A 24,324-nucleotide genomic window follows, 5' to 3' on the forward strand; every position below is an offset into this window, starting at 1 on the left:
TGAACATGCAAAAGTGGCTACATACCGGAACTATTTGTCAGCTTCATTACTCTTATCATCCTACAGTTCTGACACTGCCAGGAGTCCCTGGCAACTGGATCATCTTGAAACATCTACAAATTCAACAAGCAGGACCTTCCCAACAGAATGAGAGTATATAGTATGGTTGCTTTTTACTTCTTCAAATTCATTAAAAAAATATTTAAAACATTAACCAAAAATTTTTCACCAAAATACTTAAAACATTTTACAACTTCTTCAGTTTAGGGCTTGGCAAATGTATAATGTGTTGCAATAAAGAGAAAAAAATCAAATAATAATGTATATAATTTTGTAATCTTTCTTTCCAATTACACGGAAGGATTAAAAAATTAAAGGTAGTGAAAAACTGATTTTTTTAAGAGGAAAACATAAAGGAGATAGAGCAGAAAGCAAAACCACTGGCAAAGAACTGAATGTAAAATCAAAGTACAGATTCTGTCTCTGTTTCACAAAGAACCTAAGAAGTACCAAGAAGAAATAAGAAAGGAACATTTGGTAGAAAGTGAAAATTTTATACAAAATATAAATTTTATGGAAAGTATCCTTCAAAAATTTTCTAATTATAAATTGATCACTTTGAGGACTTCGTAAGTTATCTTCTTGACTATATTAACTGAATCAAAACAATATATGTCAGAAATAAAAACATTAAATGTACAATATACAATAGAACTCAATCTTGGAAATAACCTCAAGGTTTCATCAAGATATAGAGGTTTTAAGATGTAATGGCTGCTAATATAAGCTCCCTGAAAAATAAAAGTTCATTTGTTTTCTGTAAGACGGCTCTAGTAGCACTTAGCTGTCTTTAACTTCATTCAAAACAATTTTGTTAGATGGTGTTGTGATAGCTGTCATATCAGCATGCACTTGAAGAGCAACTTATCAAAATTGGTGAATTTTTATGTAGCCATTTTAATATTGAAGATAGAAGAAAATATGCAACATTTTCAGCATAGTATGGTTTATTATTTCAAGAAAGGGAAAAATGCAACTGAAATGCAATAAAAATTTTGTACAGTGTATGGAGAAGGTGCTGTGATTCATTGAATATATCAAGAGAGGTTTGTGAAAAACGGCTCTATCATCAATAAATCAAACAAGAAGGGCTGGCGAGGGTTTAGAGAAAGGGGAACCGTTTTGCACTGTTGGTGGGAGTGCAGACTGGTGCAGCCACTGTGGAAAGCAGTGTGGAGATAGCTCAAAAAATTAAAAATGGATCTGCCTTTTGACCCAGCAATCCCACTTCTGGGAATATATTTGAAGGAACACAAAACACTAATTCGAAAGAACATAAGCACCCCTATGTGCACTGCAGCATTATTTACAATCGCCAAGATATGGAAGCCCCTCAAGTGTCCATCAATAGATGAATGGATAAAACGACTATGGGATCTACACAATGGAATACTACTCAGACATAAAAATGAACAAAATTTTACCTTTTGTGATAGTATGGATGGAGCTGGAGAACATTTTGGTACATGAAATAAGCCAGTCAGAGAAAGACAAATACCATACGATTTCACTCGTGTGTGGAATCTACTGAACAAACTGAACTAACAAGGAAAATGGGGACAGACTCAAAGATGGAGGGCAGGGTGACAGCTAGTGGGGAGGGGGAGGTTTGGGGGTGGAGGGATTGAGGGAAAAAGGGAAAAGGACTCACGGACATGGACAACAGTGTTGGTGATTGCTTGGGAAAAAGGGATAGAAGGGGAGTAAAAGGTAACGTAAAAAAAATAAAATAAAAATTAAAAAAATGATTAGTGAAGTTTCATGCAGATTTCTTGCTGGACGATGCTCCATGGTAGGGTTGACCAGTAGAAGTTGATAGTGATCAAACTGAGGCATTAATTGAGAACAATCAATGTTATACCACATGGGAGTTAGCCGACATACTCAAAATATCCAAAGCAATATAGTTATTGGTGAAAATGAAAAATGCATCTTTATTTTATGGAAAAACCATATGGACTTTTTGGTCAACCCAATAGTTGCAACACAGAAGCTTTATTTCCCTACCTATATATTTTAACCTTAAGAATTTTCCTGACATAAATAAACTATCTACACTTACAGTGGAAATGTATTCAGATCAAATATTTTATTCAGCAGACTCTGCAGTCAGAAAAAACAATTCCTTCAGTTAACATGTGTGTTACATACGTCAAAATTTATTTTTTTCTGAATAAAATAATTAGATGACATTAAGACTGTACTTTATCAACTCCTATTTTCCAACTATTTTTACCTTAAAAAAATTCTAGTCCTACTTTTATTTTATAAAAGATCTTATTTATTTATTTTTAGAGAGAGAGGAAGGGAGAGAGAGAGAGAAATATCATTATGTGACTGCCTCTCACGCACCCCCTACTGGAGACCTGGCCTGCAACCCAGGCATGTGTCCTGACTGGGAATTGAGCTGTGACCCTTTGGTTCACACGTTGGCACTCAATCCACTGAGCCACACCAGCCAGGGTTCTAGTCCTATTTTTAATACTGGCTGAATAACCATCTACCAGACCAATTCTTCTGCAGAGTACAACAATAAACTATAGACTAAAATACAATATAAACAAATAACTACCTGAAAACACTGGAAAATGACCAAAAATAGGTTGATTCTGGAGAGGAATCAACACTTAGAATTCTGGAGGAAGGGGAACTAAATGAGTTACCTGTTCGTTGTAGCTTTTTGGACTGAGGGCATGCTTCAGTTCACAACCTGTACAACAACTAAAACACTAATAAAATACATTCGGCCTTTCTGGCCTGAGGCAGCAGTGTAGAGAGGACAAAAGAACCAAAACCACTGGCAAGTAACAGGGGTGTCCTGGAAAAAAGAGAGTCAGAATGGAGGAGCCCTGGTTCTGTATATATTCAGTTCAAATATATTGTTGACCAATGAACCATACACACGTGCAGGGAAAAGCCCCCAAAGGCCTAGTTAAGTGTAAAATAACTAAAGATTTGAGCTTCAGCCCAAAAGACAGAGTTTGTCATCTAAACCTAAGCATTAATTGCCTGCTAAAATTTTTTTTAAAAATCCATACTTTAAAAAGTAAAACAGAAGGCAGAGTCCCTGTAACATAATAATCATGGCGATGACAAGGATACAAATCAAAATTGCTACACAAAGAAACAGGAAAATGTGACCCATTTTCAGGAAATAAAAGTAGATGAAGACCAATCCAAAGTGAATCAAGTGTTAGAAGTAGCAAAAAGGACCCTAAAGTAGCAATTAAAATTATACTTAAGATGTAAATGAAAATATGTTCAAACAGAGACTATAAAAAAACCAAATTATTTTTGAGAACTGAAAAATATATTATCTGAAACTTCAAAATGAATTGACAAGGATTAAAAAAAAGTCAATGATAGAAGAAAATGTTAGTGAACATGATGATATATCAGTAAAAATTTCCTAGTCTGAAAAATAAAAGGATTGAACAATAGGAACCAGAGTTTCAAGGACCTTTGGTTAAATATCAAAAGGTCAATATATGTTTAACTAGAGTTCCAGAAGACAATGAGAAAGGATCAAATTTTATTTTGAATAATGACTAAAAATTTCTAAAATTTGGTGGATAACAAAACTTTCAAAAGCTATAAGAAATTCAGTGAACTCCTAGTAAATACCTAGAAAGAAAACCAATAATGCAAAAGAAAAAAAATCATGAAAGCAGTCAGGAAAAAATGACACATTAAATACAGGAAAACAATTATTTGAATATGCTGAAAGGGAGAAAACCCTGTCAGTCCAGTATTATATATTCAGAAAAATTATCCTTTAAGAATGAAGGCAAAATATAACACTAATAAAGGAAAAGTATAAGGATGTGTTGCCAGCCAACCTGCAAAACAGGAAATGCAAAAGAAAGTTCTTCAGACTGAAGTGAAATATCAGTTAGAAAGTAGGGTATTCAGAAAAGAATAAAGAGCATCAGAAATGGTAAATATTGGTAAACGTAAAAAACATGTACTTTCTACCTAGTAATTTAAAAGATTTTATTTTATTGATTTTAGAGGAGGGGAAGAGGAGAGAGAGAGGGAGAGAAACATTGATGTGAGAGAGAAACAGGGATTGGTTGTCTCCTGTACGGACTCCAGCCAGGACCAAACCTGTAACCTAGGCATGTACCCTGACTGGGAATTGAATCCACGACCTCTCAGTCCACAGGACAATGCTCCAACCAAACGAGCCACATTGGCCAGAGCTTTACTCAGTAATTTAAGTAAACCTGCCTGTTGATAGCAAAATTACAACACTGCCTTGTGGCGTTTATAACATATGTAGATATAATACATGTGACATCAAAGAGTAAAAGATAAAGGAAGTTACAAATGGACCAACTGGTAATTTGGTTGCAATATTTCTACAACATGTATTAAGTGGTACAACAGTAGCTCTTAATAGTTAAGAATGCATATTTGTAATCCCAAGAGCAACCACACAGACAAAATGCAATGAGAACATAGTTTAAAAGCAAAATAAATACCTTAAAGAGAATTCCAAAAAGCATGAAATTAAGTAAAAAGAAACAGGAAATGAGAAAAGAAAACAAACAAATAAAAAGCAACCTGGGACAAACAAAATAAACAGTAAAATAGTAAAACTATATCTAACCATATCAATAATTATATTCAATGTTAATGAACCAAACTCTCCACTTAAAAGGCAGAGATTGTCAAAGTGTATAAAACAGCAAGACCCAACCATATATCTGCAAGATTTACACTGTAATAGGTTGAAAGTAAATGGATGATAAAAGATATACTATATAAACAGGAAGCTTATAAAGGCTGGAATGGCTATATAAATATCAGACAAGTACACTTAAAGACAAAGAGTATTATATTACCAGAACCAGGTTTAAATGATAAAATAGTCAATTCATGAAACGGCAAATAAACCAATTCATTTATACCCAACAACAAAATGCATGATGCAAAAGGGAAAATAAACATTTCCACAATCACACTTGGAAATATAAAAGTTTCTCAGCAATTGACATAGAAGAAATATAAATGGAACACCTACAGTTTCTACATTTTAGTCTCCATTATGAAACAAAACATATATACAGTGATGATGCTAGAAAACACAACTAGGTCACTTGGTATATAGAGCAAGTTCTCGTATACTGTGTAATAGAAACTACAGTTTTGTCATTTTCATCATTAAACATTCCATTAAATTTAACCATACTTTACAAGTTGTAAATCCAAACTTGAAACAAACACAAAAAATCTGAAAACCAAAAGTTTTGTTTTCTATTACACTTCCATGGCAATGATAATTCTAAACGTGCTAACTTATTTTAGCCTGTTACCATGGACATAAACATCAATATAAGATCACAAATTAAGGGAAAAATTCAAAATCATTTATAATAGACTTAGTATCAAAGCAACCTCACTCTGAATGGCATAGAACAGTTTAATGCACACATTATACTTTTAATTAAAAAACACTAAATACTCTTTAAGTGACCAATTATCTACTTTCTGATCTTTCAACCATCTAATAATGTTTGCTCCAGGCCCCACCCTAGAATCTTCCAAGAAAGTATAGGTGTAGACTTGGCAACACAAATTACTATTTGGCCCAATAAGAGAGTCATAAAAAGGACAGAGATAAAACTACTGGATTTAAGCAATAATTTCGGGGCTATATTTCTGAACATTATAAATAACTATTTAGTCTCCTAATAGAACCAAAGTTCCAATGGATGAGGTAAAATTTACAATAAATATACGAGGTCTGTCCAGAAAAAGTCCAACCACTGTTAGTGTAATGAGAATGGTTTGCACGACATTGATGTAACATGGCAGCAAAGGACAGCGGACTGGAATGTGCATGCGTGAACAATGATGACTTCACTGTACTAGTCAGTGGGGGCAATAGACACTGTTGAGTGAGCATGTGTACTGTGTGGCTGTCACTTTCAAGATGACTGAGCAAGTAGAGCAACAAATCTGCATCAAATTTTGCATTACGTCTGAACATTCCTCTGCAATAGACTATTGGGATGATTCAGAAAGTCGCAGCTCTGGGCAACTGGAGATTGGCATCTTCATCACGACAATGTGCCTGCTCATGCATCGTCTTGTGCAATTTTTTGGTAAAACATCAAATCAGCCAGGTGACTCAGCCCCTCTACAGCCCAAATTTGGTGCCCTGTGATTTCTGGCTTTTCCCAAAACTAAATCACCTTTAAAGGGAAGAGATTTCGGGCTGCCGATAAGATTCAGGAAAATAAAATGGGGCAGCTGATGGTGACTGCGGAACTGTGTGAGGTCCCAAAGTGCCTTCTTTGAAAGGGACTGAGGTGTCATTGTGCTATGTGCAATGTTTCTTGTATCTTATATCTTCTTCAAGAAATGCTCTATTTTTCATAGTACTTGGCTGGATACTTTCTGGACAGACCTCATACAACATTAAAAAATACAAACTTGAAGTGCAAACCATGCTGTGTGAAAGATCATTTAAGTGAATCATATTAAGTGCCAAAAAAACAAACATGCACCAAAAGGAGTTTGTGAAGACACACAGCAATATTTTTTAAAATAAACAAATTAATATGGCTAAGAAATATAACTGATATTCAAAATTAGAAAATGAAAATACTCTTTAGAAATAGCAAGGAACTTAACTTTTTAACTCAGTAAATTTCAATCAACAGGTTCTTGTCTTTTAAAATAAAGACTATAATTAAAAAACAACTTTAAAATTTATTTTAAAATATGCTTTATCTAAGATCCAAAAAAAGAAATTGAGTGTAATTTTGTAATTTTATTTAGCACTTAAGTTTCCTGCACATTATGTGGTAAAGAAATTTCTACATAGATCACATAATACTGTCACCTCATTAATCTTCTGGGATGCGTATCATGCGACCTGGGGCTTCATTGCAACTAGACTGCTATCCAGTTTACTTAAGGGCAACTAAACAATTCCTAGGCTGAGAAAGGCCAGTAGCTTAACAGATGAGAAGAGAAGTTGCCCAGTAGTAATGATGAAGAAGGTGATAAGGTGATAGTGTTCAATGAATCATCATCTTTATTAATCTTTTTAATACATTAACTTGTTAATTGTTTATCTCTGACTTAAAATAAATACGAGAGGCATCATAATTTACTCATATTTCTCTTATAGCTGTCGTTTCATGGAGAGGTTTTTTTGATAATGAAACATACTATTGAATAGTGGTTGCTTTTACATGCCTAACTTGTGTACTTGGGACAATTATATATAATACTTGATACACAGGCTATATTCCTTCCTTTTCTTCATGAAAAAAAACCCAGTTATTATATACAATGATATTCCTTTTTAAAGAAGACTAAGATATTAAAACAACAACACAACTTTTAAAAAATAGATCTTGTTACTTTTACTTGTTAGGTATAGAAACAGTACTGTAATGCATAATCCCTCAAGATCTCGTTTTCATGGTACATGAAATGAATTTAGGTTTCTATGATCCCTTCTAGCTCTAAGATTCTGATTCTACTGCATAGCTAGCAGGATTAAAAAATAAAGGTTTACCACCTAAACACTCATGACGAAGCATACTACAGTGAGTAGGGATATGGATACAACTAAATACTGAGTCTCATAAGGTGATCACGGACAGGTAAATCCTCCTAACTGTTTAGCTATTGTTCAGCAGCACCTTATCTCCTAGTGATATCATTTATCATCTGCAGAATAATTATCATTTCTTTTTCCCTACATTTTCCTAAAAATGAGGGCTAACTAAACAATCTCCAGAATAATTCAAAATTTTTAAACTTTATTCTTCAAAAGGCTTTTGCATTAAACTTTTAGCTTCTACATACATACTGTAGTTAAAACTTTTAATTTGAGAATTACATTAGAGCTAGCAAAGTATACTGAGAGATTTTTGCAGATGTGTACTAATATGTTAATACACACATATATGCATGTATGTACACACAATTATGCTTCTATGGTTCTCTGAAGTTCTTCCAGTTTGGTTTTTGCTCAACATTATATACAGGCGTTGGCAAAGGTAGGTTTACTGTTATGGGTACACAAAACACAGAGTTCATTCTTGTATTATGATTTATTTAAACTGCATGTCTTCTTCCATACAAACTGTAAACCTACTTTTTCCTTTCTCTGTATACAGCCTCCAAAAACTATGTTGTATTTATCCTTTTATCCTTTTAAAATTTCAGTTGGTCCATAAAATACTTCTGACTCCTTTTCATATACTGTTATACTTCTTAGGCAATATATCTATATTAAATAGTAATAAAAAATAAAATGGGAACAGAGAAATATTTAATTTTATGCCTTCTTCCTGCCCTCCCTCTCTCATCTCTCCCCGCCCCCTTTCTCAATACAATTCCCCTAATACAACCACCACTACAGCATGCAACATAAATTAGATCTCAGGCTGTATGGAGACTGAATCTAAAAAAAGAATTTTTGTGAATGGACTTAAAATTATAAAAGGCTTTCAAATTACTCAAGAATATATATTTAAAATATATCTTCCTGAAGTTCAGTTACTTCAATACAGTTTCTCTGTACAGTATATATTCTGAAGGTTTCTCTGTATGGTCTTTTTTCCTACTCATTCATCCTAAAGAAATTAACAATCTTTGTTGCTTCTTATGTGTACCTTGCCAGGGTTATTGCAACAATTTTTAAAATACACTATTTAAGTATAATTATACATAAATGATTTAGTCTTTTGTTAAGGCCATAAATTTAATCCTTCAGTTAATTAAACATGCAATTATTATTCCATCATATCCACAGAGTCTAGGATTAGATAGTAAAAAATATTCTGTAAACAGTCTAAAACAATGATGCAAAAAAAAAGATCATTATAACTAAAGCATGCTATTTCAAATCAGCAAGAAGTCAAAAAGTTCTGTCAAATAGATGCTTTGCCGTTCGCAATAAACATCTAGTGAACAATCAGCACTGTTAAGATTGTACTATACCAAAACTATCAGGGACCACTGCTGATGATAACTTCTTCGCTGGCTTCACAATGGCAATCTCAGGTTTGGGATATCTGCCTGCTAAAAATATTTTAAAATCAAAATGTATTCAAGCAATAAAGTAAATAAAATATGTATAAATTAAAAGTGTATATGGAATTTTGAAGTGAATCATGCTAGAATATAGGCAATCCTCACTTTGCACAGTAGTGGGGGTTCCTTAAAATGCCAGTGCAAGCTGAAACCGTGCAAAATGGAGAAAGTTACAATTGTTCTGTGACCTTTAAAATTTTTTTCCAAATGTTAAAACTTCTCTCACAAGAAAAAAAGTCTGGAACCACATATGGTGACAGATGTTAACTATACTTACCATGGTGATCATTTTGCAATATATACAACAAATATAAAATCTTTTTCTTGTACATCTGAAACTATATAGTGTATGTCTGTTATACTGCAATGAAAAAATTTTAAAACTACTCTACTGAGTTATAAAATAAAAAATTTTGAAATACTAGAACTGTTTATTTAGTATACCATAATTTAAAATACTAGAAACTCTGATGATTCAAGTTTTATTATTTCTTTGTAAAAAAATTATCAAAGGTAGCTTCAGCAGCGCTAGTACTCTTCTCATAATGTAACACAATATGGAGCAGGCATCTTTCCTATGCCTTGGTGGACTCTCACACTCCTTTCTACGTTTGGATTAGCGTACGCATTTTATCCTTTGTACTTTCAATGACATAATATGTCTCTGAGAGTTCCTTTAGTGTGAAGTTTGTACCAGAGTCGTTCCTCTGGAATACCTTCATCCTTTTCATCACCTTCTCCATGCTCCTCTGGCTGCGTATCTGGATCTCAAATGGCAGCAGTTCAACATTCCCACATCTTGGAGGACTGCGTCAGCTGAAGAACGCCGCCTCACCCGAAGAACGCCGCCTCACCCAACACTCTGCATCCCGCCCAGGGCTATCCATGCCCAACAGCTCATATTCACGGAGGTGGAGGCCCAGACCTCTCGCTCAACTCAGGACAACACTGAAGGGTCATTCTATCTCTAGAAACCTCCACAAGAAGCTGAGGCTTCTGCTGAGACTGCATCACTTTTACTGCCAAAACCTGCTTTACTCCTTTCTTCCTAAGGTAAGGATTCCAACAGCACTCCCCAATAAATTTCTTGCATGCTAATCACTGTCCTAGAGACCGCTTCCCAAGGAACTTAACCTGTAACAGGTATGATAGGGCATCACGTTAGCAACATATTCTCAAATGTTGGGGGTGGGAGGGGCTTATTATACTATACTTAAAACTTCTTTATAGATTTGAAATTGTTTCAAACTTTAAAAACTAATATAAGGTGGGGAAAGTACAATTACACTAAAAAGTTCTCATTGTATAGCTATAAAATCAGTGTTAACAATTCAGCTTTTCTAATGTCTTTAAGAATGTTTTTTGAGGGAAAACAATTGTATAATGTTTTTTAAACCAGAAGATCTTTCTCACACACAAACATAAAATTCTACCAGATCACCGAAAGTGCTCATCTTACGCTATCACTCTCATATCTGTTTGCCTGTTTCCTTTCACAACTCAAGCATGCCTGAGCTTATCTATAAGGTCTGTCCATAAAAAGTCCTGCCACTGTTAATATAACAAGAACTGTTTGCACGGTATCGATGTAGCCTGGCAGCCAAGGAGAGTGGACTGGAATGTACATGAGTGAACAGTGACAACATCACTGTACTAGTTAGTGGGGGTGGTAGGTGTCCTTGTGTGAACACATGTACTGCTTTCAGGGACAATACAGTAAGTGCGGCACAAATAGACATGTGGCACAAATGCTTCAAAAATGGTAGAAAAATCTGTTGAAAGTCATCCAAGTTCTGGAAGGCCTGCAACAAGCAGAATACCTGAGAATGACTTGGTTCAAACCACTACCAATGAACCAGATTTCCTCAAGGACATCATAAACAGAGATGAATCGTCAGTCTATGGCTATGATCCTGAAAGGAAGGTCCAGTCATCCCAATAGAAATTGCCTGGTTTTCCACGCCTGAAGAAGGCGTGGCCAAGTTGCAGCAAGATCAAGACTATGGTAACTGTGTTTTTTGACTGGGAAGGCATTGTCCATCACGAGTATGCCCCTCCAGGCCAAACAATTAATAAGAAGTACTACCTCAATATTCCTTGTCAGTTGAGAGGTGCAATATGGCAAAAATGGCTGCAGCCATAGGAAGCTTCATCCACCCACGCATGCATTACGTCTGCTGTAGAATTTTTGGGGGGGAAAACATCAAATCACCCAGGTGACTCAGCCCTGCTACAGCCCAGATTCGGTGCCCTGTAACCTCTGGCTTTTCCCAAAACTAAAATCATCTTTGAAAGGGACAGGATTTCAGACTGTCGATGAGATTCAGGGAAATACAACAGGGCAGCTGATGGCAACAACACAGGATTCCGCAGAGTGTTTTGAAGAGTGGAAGAGACATTGGGAGAACTGTGTGAGGTTCCAAGGGGCCTGCTTTGAAGGTGATTGAGGCATCATTGTCCTCTGTACAATGTTTCTTGTATCTTGTATCTTCTTCAATGATGTCTCTATTTTTCATATTACATGGCTGGATACCTCTAGATAGACCTTGCATGTGACCTTCCTTCTCTCCCATGTGAAAACCAAAAACAAAACCACCTTCTATAACCTTGCTACTCAGAAAAGCATGGTCCCTAGACCGGAAGCACTGAAATCACTGGAAATGTATTAAAAATGCAGAGCCTCAGGTCCTTTCTCAAACCTATGGAAAGAGAACCTGCATTTCAGTAAGATTCCCAGATGATTTTATATGTATTTTAAACTTTGTAAGGCAAGGTTCCCACCGTGGGGCACTACAAAGAGCACTGCTTACATGAAACAAAGTCAAAATGAATTCAAATTCATGACTTAGTTCTAAACCAATCCATAAGAGAACTGAAGTCACAGGGCAAACTTGGCCTAAATTAAAACACAGGCAAGCACCTGCAAGGACATAGGGGACGTTAGCACTTGCTTACTTGGGATCGATGCAACCAGACACCCTAAGAAGGGTACAGCTAGAATAGTGAGGGAACAGGTGAAGGGAGAGTGTGGGCTGGTGGGGCAGTGAGAAGGCACTGGCATACACAGAAATTGGGGGAGCCCGCGCTTTCTTGCAGATTCGTTCACCAGAAACCCCACCAGATACAAGAGGTGATAAGAGAGGGAATCTTAAGAAAGCATCTGCTTTTGGTGCAGAGCTTCAGGAGCAGAAAAGCAGTCGTGCAGGAGCATGGAATTCTACCTGGATCCTGTTTTCAATCTCTCCTGTGAGTCAAAAACTTTAATCTGTGAGAAGGTCAAAAATACTGTCAGGTAGGGTGACCAACAGTCCAGTTTGCCAGGGACTATCCTATATCCCCAGAAAAAATGTGACCCCCAGTTCTTAGGTATTGTAATTTGAAAAATGGAGTTTCAAATCATCTTCTTGATTTCTATAATATTCTTACCAAAGAAAATGAAAAGATCTTACCTGCTAAATGGCCTGCATATTTCCTATACAATGCTGCTAAAAAGGGGTGTGATTTGCTTACCTATATTTTATTTTTCTCTGATGAATTAGAATTCCACAAAGTACTGTCTGTTACAAAAATGAGTATACTAGTAACAAATATTTAAAATAAATCCAGTCTTCTAACCTATGAGGAGAGAGATAACTCAGTAGTACTCAAGCTACTACAGTATTACTATCCAAAGTTTCCTTTAAGAGCTGAATCCTTCTTTATTGATACTCTCTCCTCCACTGACATAGTTCTTATAAAACTGCTTCTGACAAAAGTATCAGTCTCTTTTGTGTTATTAAATCCTATGTGCCTTCTTTTTTCCCCAGGGTCTTCCCCTTACTTGACCTAGCTAAAGCATCAGATCATTCCCCCATCTTCCTCACTTAGCTTCTGGAATACACCGTTCTTGCTATTCTTCCTATGGAAAGGAAGTTTGTGGAAACTCTCCTCAGTCTCCTTTGAACTCTGGTTCTTCTTCCTCTTCCCTTCCAACAAACATTAGTGTTTCTGAGTTCTCTCTTGGACCTTCTTCTCCATCTACATACAACTGTTGACACCCACACTTGTATCTTCAGCCTAAACTTCCCCTATGAGTTTCAGATTTATGTTACACACACACATACACACACACATCCTAATTACCTGACATCTCCATTCACAGATGTATCTTAAACTTAACATGTCCAAAATTAACAATTTAATTTCTATACTCAAAATTATGTTTTCCCAGACTTCTCCCTCACAGTTAATAGGACCATCTTTTACTCAAACATTAGTCACAAATCTAAGTCCTCATTTTCTATTTTATTCCCCTTAATTACCTGCCCCTTTCCAACCCACCACCAAGTCCATCCGTTCACTCTCAAATAAATACCTTGACTCCATCTTCTTTTCTCCATCTCTGTAGCCACCTAGTCTAATCCACCATCATCCCTCGCCTCGACTACTGTTAACAGCTTCCTAAGTGGTCTCCCAGCTTATGCATTTGCACCCTTCAATGAGTCCATTAGCAGCCAAAGTACTCTTTAAATTATTTCACTCTTGTGTTCAAACCCTCAAATGGCTTTCTTAGAGTTTACTGTGAAAGATCCTGACTAATCTGGCATCTGTCTACCTGCCCATCTCATTCCACATTCCAGTTTGTTCATTAAATTCCACCCATACTTGCCTTCTGTCAATTCCTGTGCTCTGCCAAGCCCCTTCCTACCTTAGAGTCTTGGTTATTTGCTTTTCCTTCTTCTCAGAATGCTCCTCCTCCAGCTGTATGAATGACTGGTTTCTCAATCCTTTATTTTCAGCTTAAATATTACCCACACAAAGGCCTTCCCAGATCACCTTATCTAAATTAAGTGTCATTCTGTTCACTCTAACAGCGAAGACTCCTTATAATTATTTTGTTTATTTACTATATTACACGCATTTTTCCTTTGTCAAAAATGTAAGCTTCATGAGAGTATTATACCAAGTTAATTCTCTGATGTACCCCCAACAGTGTCTATTACATTATAGAAAGAACAATATTTATTAATTGAATAAATTTTCAAAGTTTGGAAAGCTTTTCTATGAAAAGTATGTTAGATATCTTTTACAAAACTCATTCAAAAATCTAAAGAAATAATAGAGTACAGGTTAGAAATTTATGATAGTTAAGAGTCCCCAATACTAGTTTTCTGACTTTCCCAAATCCCTCATATATTTTATAAACTTTTTTTGCACACAGATTTTACTTTGATTTCCTTTATTTTAAAGTAGCGATACCATATTTGCTTCTGTATTGACTGTTGTATGTTGTACGAACATATAAAAGATAGAATAAGATATGTGACTTCTATGGAGCACTTGAAGTGTAACCTTTTTTTGCAGCATGTATTAAAAAAACCCTGGTATATATATCCAGAAGGGAGTAATAATAAGAACAGAGGTTTTTGCCTAACTGCCCCACTCCCACACACACACAGTGGTCTGGTCGTCAGTCGGCCCTACCCTGAACGGTGGTCCGGCCTGGCTGGCTCCTTAACTCCCTACACTCCCACCCCTCCACACAGTGGTCTCTTCCCTCTTCTACCCACCTCCACCCAAAGACCCTCCCCCCGCAAATAAAAGAGAACAGGGGTTTTAGAGTCAAACAAAGCTAAGTTAAAAAACTTTGCCACACGGGTTACAGGATCTTGGACAATCTCCTCTTAGCCTCAGTTTCTTAATCTATAGAACAGAGATCATTCCTTTTCTCTACAAGTAAACAAAATAATTACATGAAAACTCACTTAGTCAATATGTTTGACACATAAATTCTTAACAATTGCTAAATAATTGTACTGAAGATGGTGTTAGGAGCAATAGTGGCAGCTGCAGAGTATCTTCTATAATATATGAGCCGTTTTACAATAGAAATTTAGAAGTTGTGTTATAAAATACCAGGCTGTTTTTTAAAGTCCAAATGTTTTTAATAATACAGTGTACTAAATAATCTATCCTAAAGCTCAGAAAGAAAAAGGAAAATCTAAACTAAACCAAGAAAACCATTCTAATATAAAATTCCCCAAAACTTTAAGATCCAAAAATAGTAATACCTCGGTTAAATGATCCTTTGAACAGCCACAATCTAGATATTAGCAAAAGTACTCATAAGATCTTCAATGTGAGCTCTGAAGAGTCAAAGATCAATAATAATGTGATTGATGCAATTAGCTAGTTGAAAAGATAAAGGAGGGTAGTGGTCTATGACCTTGAAATGTTATCAGGATTAAACACTACTGAGAAGCATAAGGGGATCAAAATCAAAATGAGAATAAAAGAAAAAAACACTGCAGAAGAGTGACAAAGAGTCCACATTAGAAATAATAACAGATGCCAAGAAGCAGACCTCCTTACACAGCAGAAAAGAGTTTACCACAACCACAAGAGATGAATGAGAACAGAGTAGAACAGTCTGAAGCCACCGGGGGCAGGGGGAGGGGTACTATAAGCCCAGCACATTTTACTATGACAGAGTCTAAAAAGCCTGCCAAATGAAATGGCACAGTGTTCCAGAGGCACGTGGTATGATGACTAGTATGTCTACAAACAGAAGTAGCCCCAAAGAAAATCACTGTATTAAAATACGGTATAGAAGGACTCTGACATCTAGTAGAAGCCAAATTATGCTCATTATATTTTTACTAAGGGAGAGAGAAATGCAGTATATTCAAATATGCTTCCAACAAAAGCTTTAAAAGTAAAGGTTTCAAAGCTTAAGAGGAATGACATCTTGTTACCAGTGAAGTCCTTTGTCTGGAAAGATCTCTCATTTACCAGAGGGTTTTAGGTAATTAAGTTATTATATTTTAACATCTAATGTTTTGTTTTTTAAAGACTTTATTTATTTGTAGAGAGAGGGGAAGGGAGGGAGAAAGAGAAGAAAAGAAATATTGATCAGTTGCCTCTTGCAAGCCCCCAACTGGGAACCTGGCCCAGAACACAGGCACGTGCCCTGACGGGGATGACCTTTCACTTTACGGGATGATGCCCAACCAACTGAGCCACACCGGTCAGGGCTCTAACTTCTTGTTTTTAATGCGGTTGTTTTCACTAACTTAAAGCAGACATAAACCTATGAGTCAAAAACAAGGGGAGAGACCTATAAATCTACATACTAATTAATTCATCTGACTTGAGAAAAATGCTAATAAAATCTTCACTCAAGGATTTAGTCTCTATTTGTTCCAGAAAGCTTTACACTGACATGCAAAAAAAAAAAAAAAAAAAAAAAAAAAGACAAAAGTGTGGTTACACAAATTCATCCCTATTTTTAAAAAACATGAAACTATGAAATGGTTCAATATCAGGTCATCCCCAATATTCAATATCATCCATTATCTTTAGTTGCAACTGACCTTCTGGATGACCCTATTAAGTTGTAAACTTTGTATTATTTCAATTTTCTTATCCACAAATTTGTTTATAAAAAATTGCTTGTCACAATCACTGTAAAAAAGTTAGCAATAAGTTACTGTTGAAATGAACAACATGAAATTAATTAGTGTTGAATTAAACACTATAGCAGTGTTTAACTTATTTGAAGCCATATTTTCTAAGCGTCCAACATTTAGAATTTAGTCAAGAACTCAGATGTGAAGAGACATCAAAATCAAGGAAAAGAGTTTTCACAAGGCTCATTTATTTGATAGAAGGGTGGAGTTTGACAAGGAAGTAAGCTATTACTCTTCTGTCCTTATTCAGAGACAAATAAATGTAAAATAAAGCAATGAGTTAGAAGCAAAGAGAGTACACTGATAGGTAGGAGAGATAAGGCAGAAAACTGAAGAAGAAATAGCCTACAGAATTTCATAGAAAGGAATGGCTCTCAATCAGGACGATTTTGCTACCCTCCTCTTCCGTTTACCCAGTGTCTTCCCTGTGGAATATCTGGCAATGTCTGCAAATATTTTTGTTTCCAGGACTAGGGGTGAGGTGGGTAGGAGGGTGCCTCTGTCACCTAGCGAGTAGAGGACAGGGATGCTACTAAACATCTTCTGTGGAGGGCAGTCGCCACAACAAAGAATCACCCTGTCCAAAATGTCAATGTGTCAATGCTGAGAAATCCTCATATGGAAGAAGGAATTTTATATCTCTCAGTATATAAAAGGAATAACTGTACTAGCACTCAGCACAAGAACTAATGTTCAAATTTCCTAAAACAAAAACCTAATGTTAATGGTATATGTTAATAGAGAAAGATGTAATACAAGACTTCTAACAGAAATGATTCATTTTTTTACATGTGCTGATAGAAAGGAACAGACTACAATATTAGGTATGGTCATCTACACGAAATACCTCCTCCTAATTTCCCTTCCCTTGAATCCAGACTGGCCTTAGTGACTTGCTCAGCCAATAGCGTGCGGCAGAAACAACATTCTGGGACTTCCAAAGCTAGTCGGGTGGTAATTTGAATAATGGTCCCCAAATATGTCCACATTCTAATCCTCCAACCTGAGAATACGTTATCTTATACAGCAAGGGAGATTTTACAGGTATTATTAAATTAAGGATTTTGAGAGAGTGAGATTAATCTAGGCAGGTTCTAAATATTATTATAAATATTAATATAATGGGGGAGGGGGGAAAAAGTTGATGAAGGAGAATGGTGGGACAATCAAAAGCAGAGGTTAAAGTGATGTGGCCAGGAACCAATGAATGACAAAAGCTGAAAAAGACAAGGAACAGATTCTCCTACGGAGCCTCCAGTAATTTTAGCTACTTTGGTTTCATTTTGGACTTCAAGCCTCCAGGACACTAGGAGAATAAATTTGTGTTGTTTTAAACCATTAAATCTGTGGCATTTTGGTATAACAACAATATGAAACTAATACAAAGTCATAAAGCTTCTATCTAACCCTCTTGGGACATTTTCTCTGGGACTCTTGGTCTATCAGCTATTACAGCATTCTAGGATTGTTATGCTGGCAAGGTCACATGTACCTAGTCTGGTCAAACACGCGAATTGAACCCAGCCTTCCAGCCATCTCTACCAAAGTCCCAGACATTAGTGAAGCCATCTTGGACCCTGTAACCAGCCCATCTTCCAGCTGAAGTTTACAGAGTGACCTCCATAGACACCACATGAAACTGATGAATCATCCAGTTGAACCCTGAATATAGTCCTGATTCACAAAATCAAGAGATGTAATAGAATGGTTGTTTTAAATCACACATAACTCCAGATATAAGTTGTATGTACTAAAGATTTAAACAGCGTATATCCATTTTATAATGGAAAATAATCTTATTTGTGTTATCTGTTCTCTACTGGCAGTAATCCCTAATAACAGGGGCCACTCCAATATGCCCAGTAACTCTAAAGTATTCAGAATTAAGCTTGTTGAAACATACTGATATAATTAGTTTCTTTGCATTCTGATAAAATAATTGGTCATGGCAAAGCTTCATTTAACCTATCTAGGCCCAAGGTATAGGACCTCTCAGCTTATTAGATCTCTCTCACTCCTCCTGATTCAATTCACACTGCAGAGCCTCATCCTGGCTCTTAGCCTCTTGCTGGGTCTAGTTGGGGCTACCCTTCCCTCATTCCTTTTTTACTATTTCAACCAAGGGACTGAAATATCTTTACTCATGTATCTTAATTTGGAGGATGAAATGTTTTCCTTGCCCTCTTTCTTATTCTCTTTGAGCAAAAGCCAAAATTATCTCTAATTCACCTCAGGGGTTAATAGTTAATAGCTTAACAGAGTTGCTACTTTCTCACATAATCCTGAACAATAAGATGAGAAAAATGGAGATACTCTCCTTAAGAGTTCAAGATCCCTAGTGGATCAGCACTCCATGAAAAATCTTGTTTTTAAGCATTCTACGTAGCCATTTTAATATCAGCTTTTTATCTTCCAGCCTTTCACTTTGACAAAGACCCCTTATGCTATGCAGAAGTTCTCAAAACAAAGCTCCTTATCCTACCTTAAATAATCACAAAAGGTGAGAACTACAAGATTATAGTTTAGAATTATATGGTGTGTCTATTAGAATGTAGATAAATGGTAAAAAGCAAACCTAAATGTATGTAATTACCACTTCTACAACAAAAAAGAAAAAAATGCAAGCTGATTAAGATCTAACATTGATAGAATAACTGCTCTGTTCATATTAGTACATCTTATTTGTTATATATATAAAAAGAATCCCATTTTTAAAATACCTTAAGTACACATTTAACAAAAATATTACCTAGGAAGCTCCTTTTTTCAAATTAAACCTTTTATTGTGTCACCCCAAAAGCCAACTCTTATCTCTCTATGAAATTCTCCAATAAACATTAATTACAGCATCTTAAATAAGTGTGGAAATCGGCCTCTAAGATGCTCCCCAATGACTTTCGCCTCCTGGTTTTACACCCTGTATAGTACCCTCCTACAATGTATCAGGACAAAAGAAATGGACTATCTCTTCCAAGATTGGATAATAAAACACTGTGGATTCCAGCTTAGACTGTGTCATCACTTGTTCTGGAAAGCCAACTGCCAAATCTTGAGAACACTTAGGCAGCCCTGGAGAGAAGCCCACATGGCCAGAGATTGAGACTTTCATCCAACAGCCAAGTGAATGAGCCTTCTTGGGAATGGATTCTCCAGCCTCAGTCAAGACTTCAAATGATGCAGCCCCAGCTGAAAGCTTGATTACAACTTCAGGGGAGACCCTGAATCAGAAACATCTCACTAAACTGTTCCAGGATTCCTGTTCCTCAGAAACTATAAAACAATACATATTTGTTTAAAGCTAGTATATTACAGCATTATTTGTAATACAGCAATATATAACTAAAGCAGTGCCACTGCCCATCCTTCAAAACCCAAATTGCTATACATTTGGCCCTCAGTATCTGTGGGTTCTGCATCTGGGGATTCAACCAACCACAGATTAGAAATATTCGGAAAAAAAAGTTACTTGTTTCTGATGTGCACGACCGTAGTTAGGCCTGGGATGCTTGCATCTGTACTGAATATGTACAGACTTTTTGTTCTTGTCATTATTCCCTAAACAATATAGTATAAAAACTATTTACAAAGCATTTATATTATATTATATATTATAAGTAATCTAGAGAGAATTTAAAGTATATCGGGATGACGTGCATAGGTCATGAGTAAATAGTATGCCATTTTATATAAGGGACTTGAGCATCCACAGAATTTGGTATCTGCGGGGGTCCTGGAGACAGTTTTTAAAAATAGGTATAAATAGAAATTATAAATGCAAAAAGTAGGAGACAAATTTGTTTTAAAATCTTGGCTAAAATTAAAGACAACTATAATAATGACTGCTTGCCAGCCCTACTTGTAAAAACAATGAACAGTGTACTATCAAGAGGATATGAACTGTTTCTGGAAAAAGATCAGGTTGAGCAGGTAAGCTGAGAACACAACATCAACTTTCTTAAAATTGGGGAGGAAGTTAGTTTGTAGTTTAAAAATCACAATATCCTATGTAGCTATGATAAAACATCCCACAAAGTAAGCCTTATCTATTATAAATTGATTCTATTGCTTTGTCTCGTCACAGACTGTTTCGCATGCCTACTGATAAGGGAGATAAGGGCAAAAGTTCCAAATTTCAGCAGTAGATTCCACTGACATATCAAAGCATTATACCAAGTCCAAAAGAATCAGATCATACAAGCAACCTTCCCATGATCACATAAGGTTTCCTATGATAAGAAAAAGACCTTTTAACAGAATTTATTTCATTAGAATATGCAATAAGCACACACATTTAATACAAGTCGGGTATTTAAAAATATTCAAAAAGCAACAATAAAAGAAAAGCAGGAATTTTTCATTTGTCTGGGAAAATGTTGATTTCAGCATGGAATGAGCTGTATTCATTTGCAACATAATAAAACCCTCTTTACCTAATTTAGTTGTGATGATTCCTGTTATCTCCGTAGTAACTACAGATACTCATATTGAAAACAATAAGGAACACTAAGACTGTCCTAAAAATTAAAGTAGTGGCATGCATCACTTAAGTGTCATTTGAGTCAAGGGGCAATAATTTAGTCATCAACATTGGCAAAAATAGTTGATTTAAACTTTGAAGTTCTTTAGCTTCTAAACAGGAGATAAGCAACTAACTACCACATTGTCTCCTATATCCTTGCCTGTTTAATTTTAAAAAAGAAGACAAATTACTAACTTCTCTCTCATATAACTTACATACTTATTAAGTATAATTGACACTAACTGATCTCCACTGACTAAAGTTTATAGGTCCTTTCTAGCATACTTAAAACCATGTTAAATTTAAAAACATGATCTTTATTGGAAAATGTAGGTAGTATCTCTGTTGTAGTGTACAATATGTATGACAGAAAAATTTAACCTGGAATGCTTTTTCAAAAATTGTCATAAAATTATATTAATAGGGCCCTCCAATCTTGTAACAATGATAATGCAGCATTTCCAAGAAATAACTTAGAAAAAGTCAAATGAGTTTTTTAATAGTCTTGCCCATAGAGAAAGATTCCTAAAATTAATGTTTTGGCATATGAGTGTATATATTGCTTTTCAAGGACCTCATTTTCAGAACTGAGTATTTAAAAAACCACATACTGAGTACACACATAGCTTACAAAATATGCTAGCATTTGATTATGACTCCATAGAACATGATTACGCATTTAATAAATGAATTGATTGAAATGTTACATTTTTTACTGTAAAAGCACTGTGGGTAGATGATGTCTTGAATCATCCAATACTGTACATTGGTCCACAATTCCCTGAACTGAAGGAAAAAAGTGGTTAAAAGGCACAACTAATAAAAAGTTTCTGAAGAAGTATCAATAGCATAGATAAGTCATGTGTACATGAGTTGTGTTACTCTTTCCTTCATTCCTGTGCATAGACCAAAGGAAAACCTTCCAAAGGCTGTAGCAAACCAAATGCCCTGTTCCAAATCAATGTGCTCTACACTTAAGGAATCTATAGAATGGAACCTAGAAACTTTAGGGGGAAAGTAAACTTTTAATTTTCAAACACATCAGAATGTAATATAAAATAGTAGCCATGTATTTTGTCTGTATTACCGTATTTAAATGGCAAAAATATTTAAGACTGAATGATTTTATCCTTTGCTCTTTTCATCCTTTTGAATTTATGAATTTTTAGCTTTTTCAGCTGGACTCAAATTCTGACCTGCCAGCATTCCGCATTGGTTTTAAAAATATCCCATTTTAACATGTCGGCTTAAAAATAGCTTTGCTTTCACCGTTCCAGATTACTTTCGAGCAGAAGTTCGCTTTTTCTTGTAGAGCCACAATTGCCCAGAAAATAACCTTCTTGTTTACTTCATTCTTTCAACCTCTGGGGAAACAACAAAAACTGGAATTTAACTAGCGAAGAACCGAATTCATACGGACTTGCCAGTATACATCTGCAGTTGCTGGTTTGATCCAGTCTTTCCATTTCCCAGGGAAATGTTTCCTTCGGCCGCACAAATTAATACAACCAGATGTGTGCGCAAACAATCGGCGGAGAGCATCTCCGCCTATGAAGCAACATCCCTTCTTAGAGGAGCCCATACATCTTCGTTTCATAACCATTCAAGAAAGTTTCTCCCTGCCTCTCGGGTCTATAGCACTTTCAGAGGACGCATGCATGCCACTAGGACGGCTGCACGCTCACAAGAAAGCCTCGAGGACTTAGGGACAAGGGGGCTGGGGAGGGGAGGCACACAGCAAATCAAAACAAAATCAAAATAGTATCGGCTGGCAATGAGGGCTGAGGCTCGGGCTTCTGAGGTTGAGGAAGAACCAGCCGACCAACGCGTTGGCCCTGGATGCCCGGCTCAATCCACGCCGGTCCTACCTGCCCCGAGGACACTCAGGAGGCGGAAAGTTCCCCCCTCGGACGTCCCAGGCGCGGGGCCAGGCGGGCGAGGGGGGCCGGCGGGTGGGGCGGCGGCGGGGGTCCCAGGCCGAGGGGCTGCGGGGCGTCCCGGGGTAGGCGGGACAGGGGAGAGCGACAGGCCTCCGGGCTAACCCCCAGTACCCCCCTTACCTTGGGCGATAGCAATGGACTCGAAGCGGTGCAGCTCCTTGAGCAGGCAGCTCCTCTCGGTGGAGTGCAGGCTGTAGATGAAGTCGCGCGCGCCCTGCGCCGTGTTCAGCGCCTCTATGGGCTCCTTCTTGGGATGGGTGCCCAGTCCCCGGCGGCCGCCGGGGGAGCCCCCGGGGACTGCGAGCGCCAGCAGCCCCCGCCCGCAGCAGCACCAGGAGGGCAGGCGGGGCGCGGCGGCGGCGACCGGGCCCGGCCTCAGGCTGCGCGTGGTCCGGTTCCTCAGCAGTGGCAGCAACCGGGACATGGCGGTTTGGGGAGCGGGGACCCCCGCAGCAGTCCCAGAGGGCGATCTGTGGCGAGGCTGAGGCTACAAGAAGGAGCGGGGCTCAACCGACCCCGCCCCGATGTCCTCCAGATGGGCAGCCGAGGCGCCGGGAACCATGCACTCCCCGGACCCCGCACAGCGCTCGCCTCCGCTTCCGTCCCCCGTTCCCTACCAGAAGGCTCACGGCGCCTCCGATCCCTCGGATGAGAAAAACTTTGTCTAAGGCGGTCGGGCTGGGAGAGCTGCCGGAGAGGGCGGGTGGCCGGTGCGGGCGGGCGCCTCCCAGCTGAGAGGAGCGGGGTGGGCGGGCGGGTTCGGCGAAGGCTCGTGTGTGTCAGCCTGCCTTTCCAGAGGGATGAGTCAGCCACGCACCGCCCTCCTCCGGCGCCGCCCTTCTCTCCTGCCGGCTTTCCCACCCTCTTGCCACCCCTGGTTCCCACTCCGAACGGCTCCTGAGCCCTCGAAGCGGCCAAGTTCTCAGGCCGCAGCCAACGCCGCTACCCCTAGCGGCGGTAAAAGGGGTAACGGGGCGGGGCGAAGGGAAGGGGCGGAGAGGGGCGGGGCCGCGCAGGCGCAGTTGGCTGGTTGGCGGGCCGCGCTCCCTCTGGTGAGGAGCGTGCACAAGCGTGCCCACCCCCTCCGGTTCTTGGAATGGAGGCAAAGAGGGCGCGCACCCCCATTATGCTGGCATCCGTCGTCTTTAAGTCCAGCGGGGTAAATAGCAAGGAAGAGCTTTGAGCCCCTCGCCAGGCTGGGTAGTGCAGCTGTCACCCGGCCCGCCTTAGCGCGATGCCTAAATCTGGGGCCCCTTCGGAACAATGTCCCAGCGTGCTCCACTCCTCTCTTGGC

The 24,324-nt window shown here is 37.9% G+C and overlaps 1 protein-coding gene across 1 annotated transcript in view; it reads right to left on the reverse strand.

The window, feature by feature from the left end:
- TMEM65 (transmembrane protein 65) overlaps positions 1-23,776 on the reverse strand; it is a 45,231-nt gene extending 21,455 nt beyond the window's left edge. The window contains exon 1 of the mRNA XM_054590461.1: positions 23,151-23,776. Within this exon, the coding sequence (XP_054446436.1) occupies positions 23,151-23,454 (304 nt within the window). The 5' untranslated portion in view covers positions 23,455-23,776. The remainder of the gene's footprint in view (positions 1-23,150) is intronic.
- Positions 23,777-24,324: the final 548 nt, after the last annotated feature.

The sequence above is a fragment of the Pteronotus mesoamericanus genome, unplaced genomic scaffold (assembly GCF_021234165.1).
Source record: "Pteronotus mesoamericanus isolate MK-2021 breed Mesoamerican mustached bat unplaced genomic scaffold, CSHL_Meso_final scaffold_174, whole genome shotgun sequence".
NCBI classification, from domain to species: Eukaryota; Metazoa; Chordata; class Mammalia; order Chiroptera; family Mormoopidae; genus Pteronotus; species Pteronotus mesoamericanus.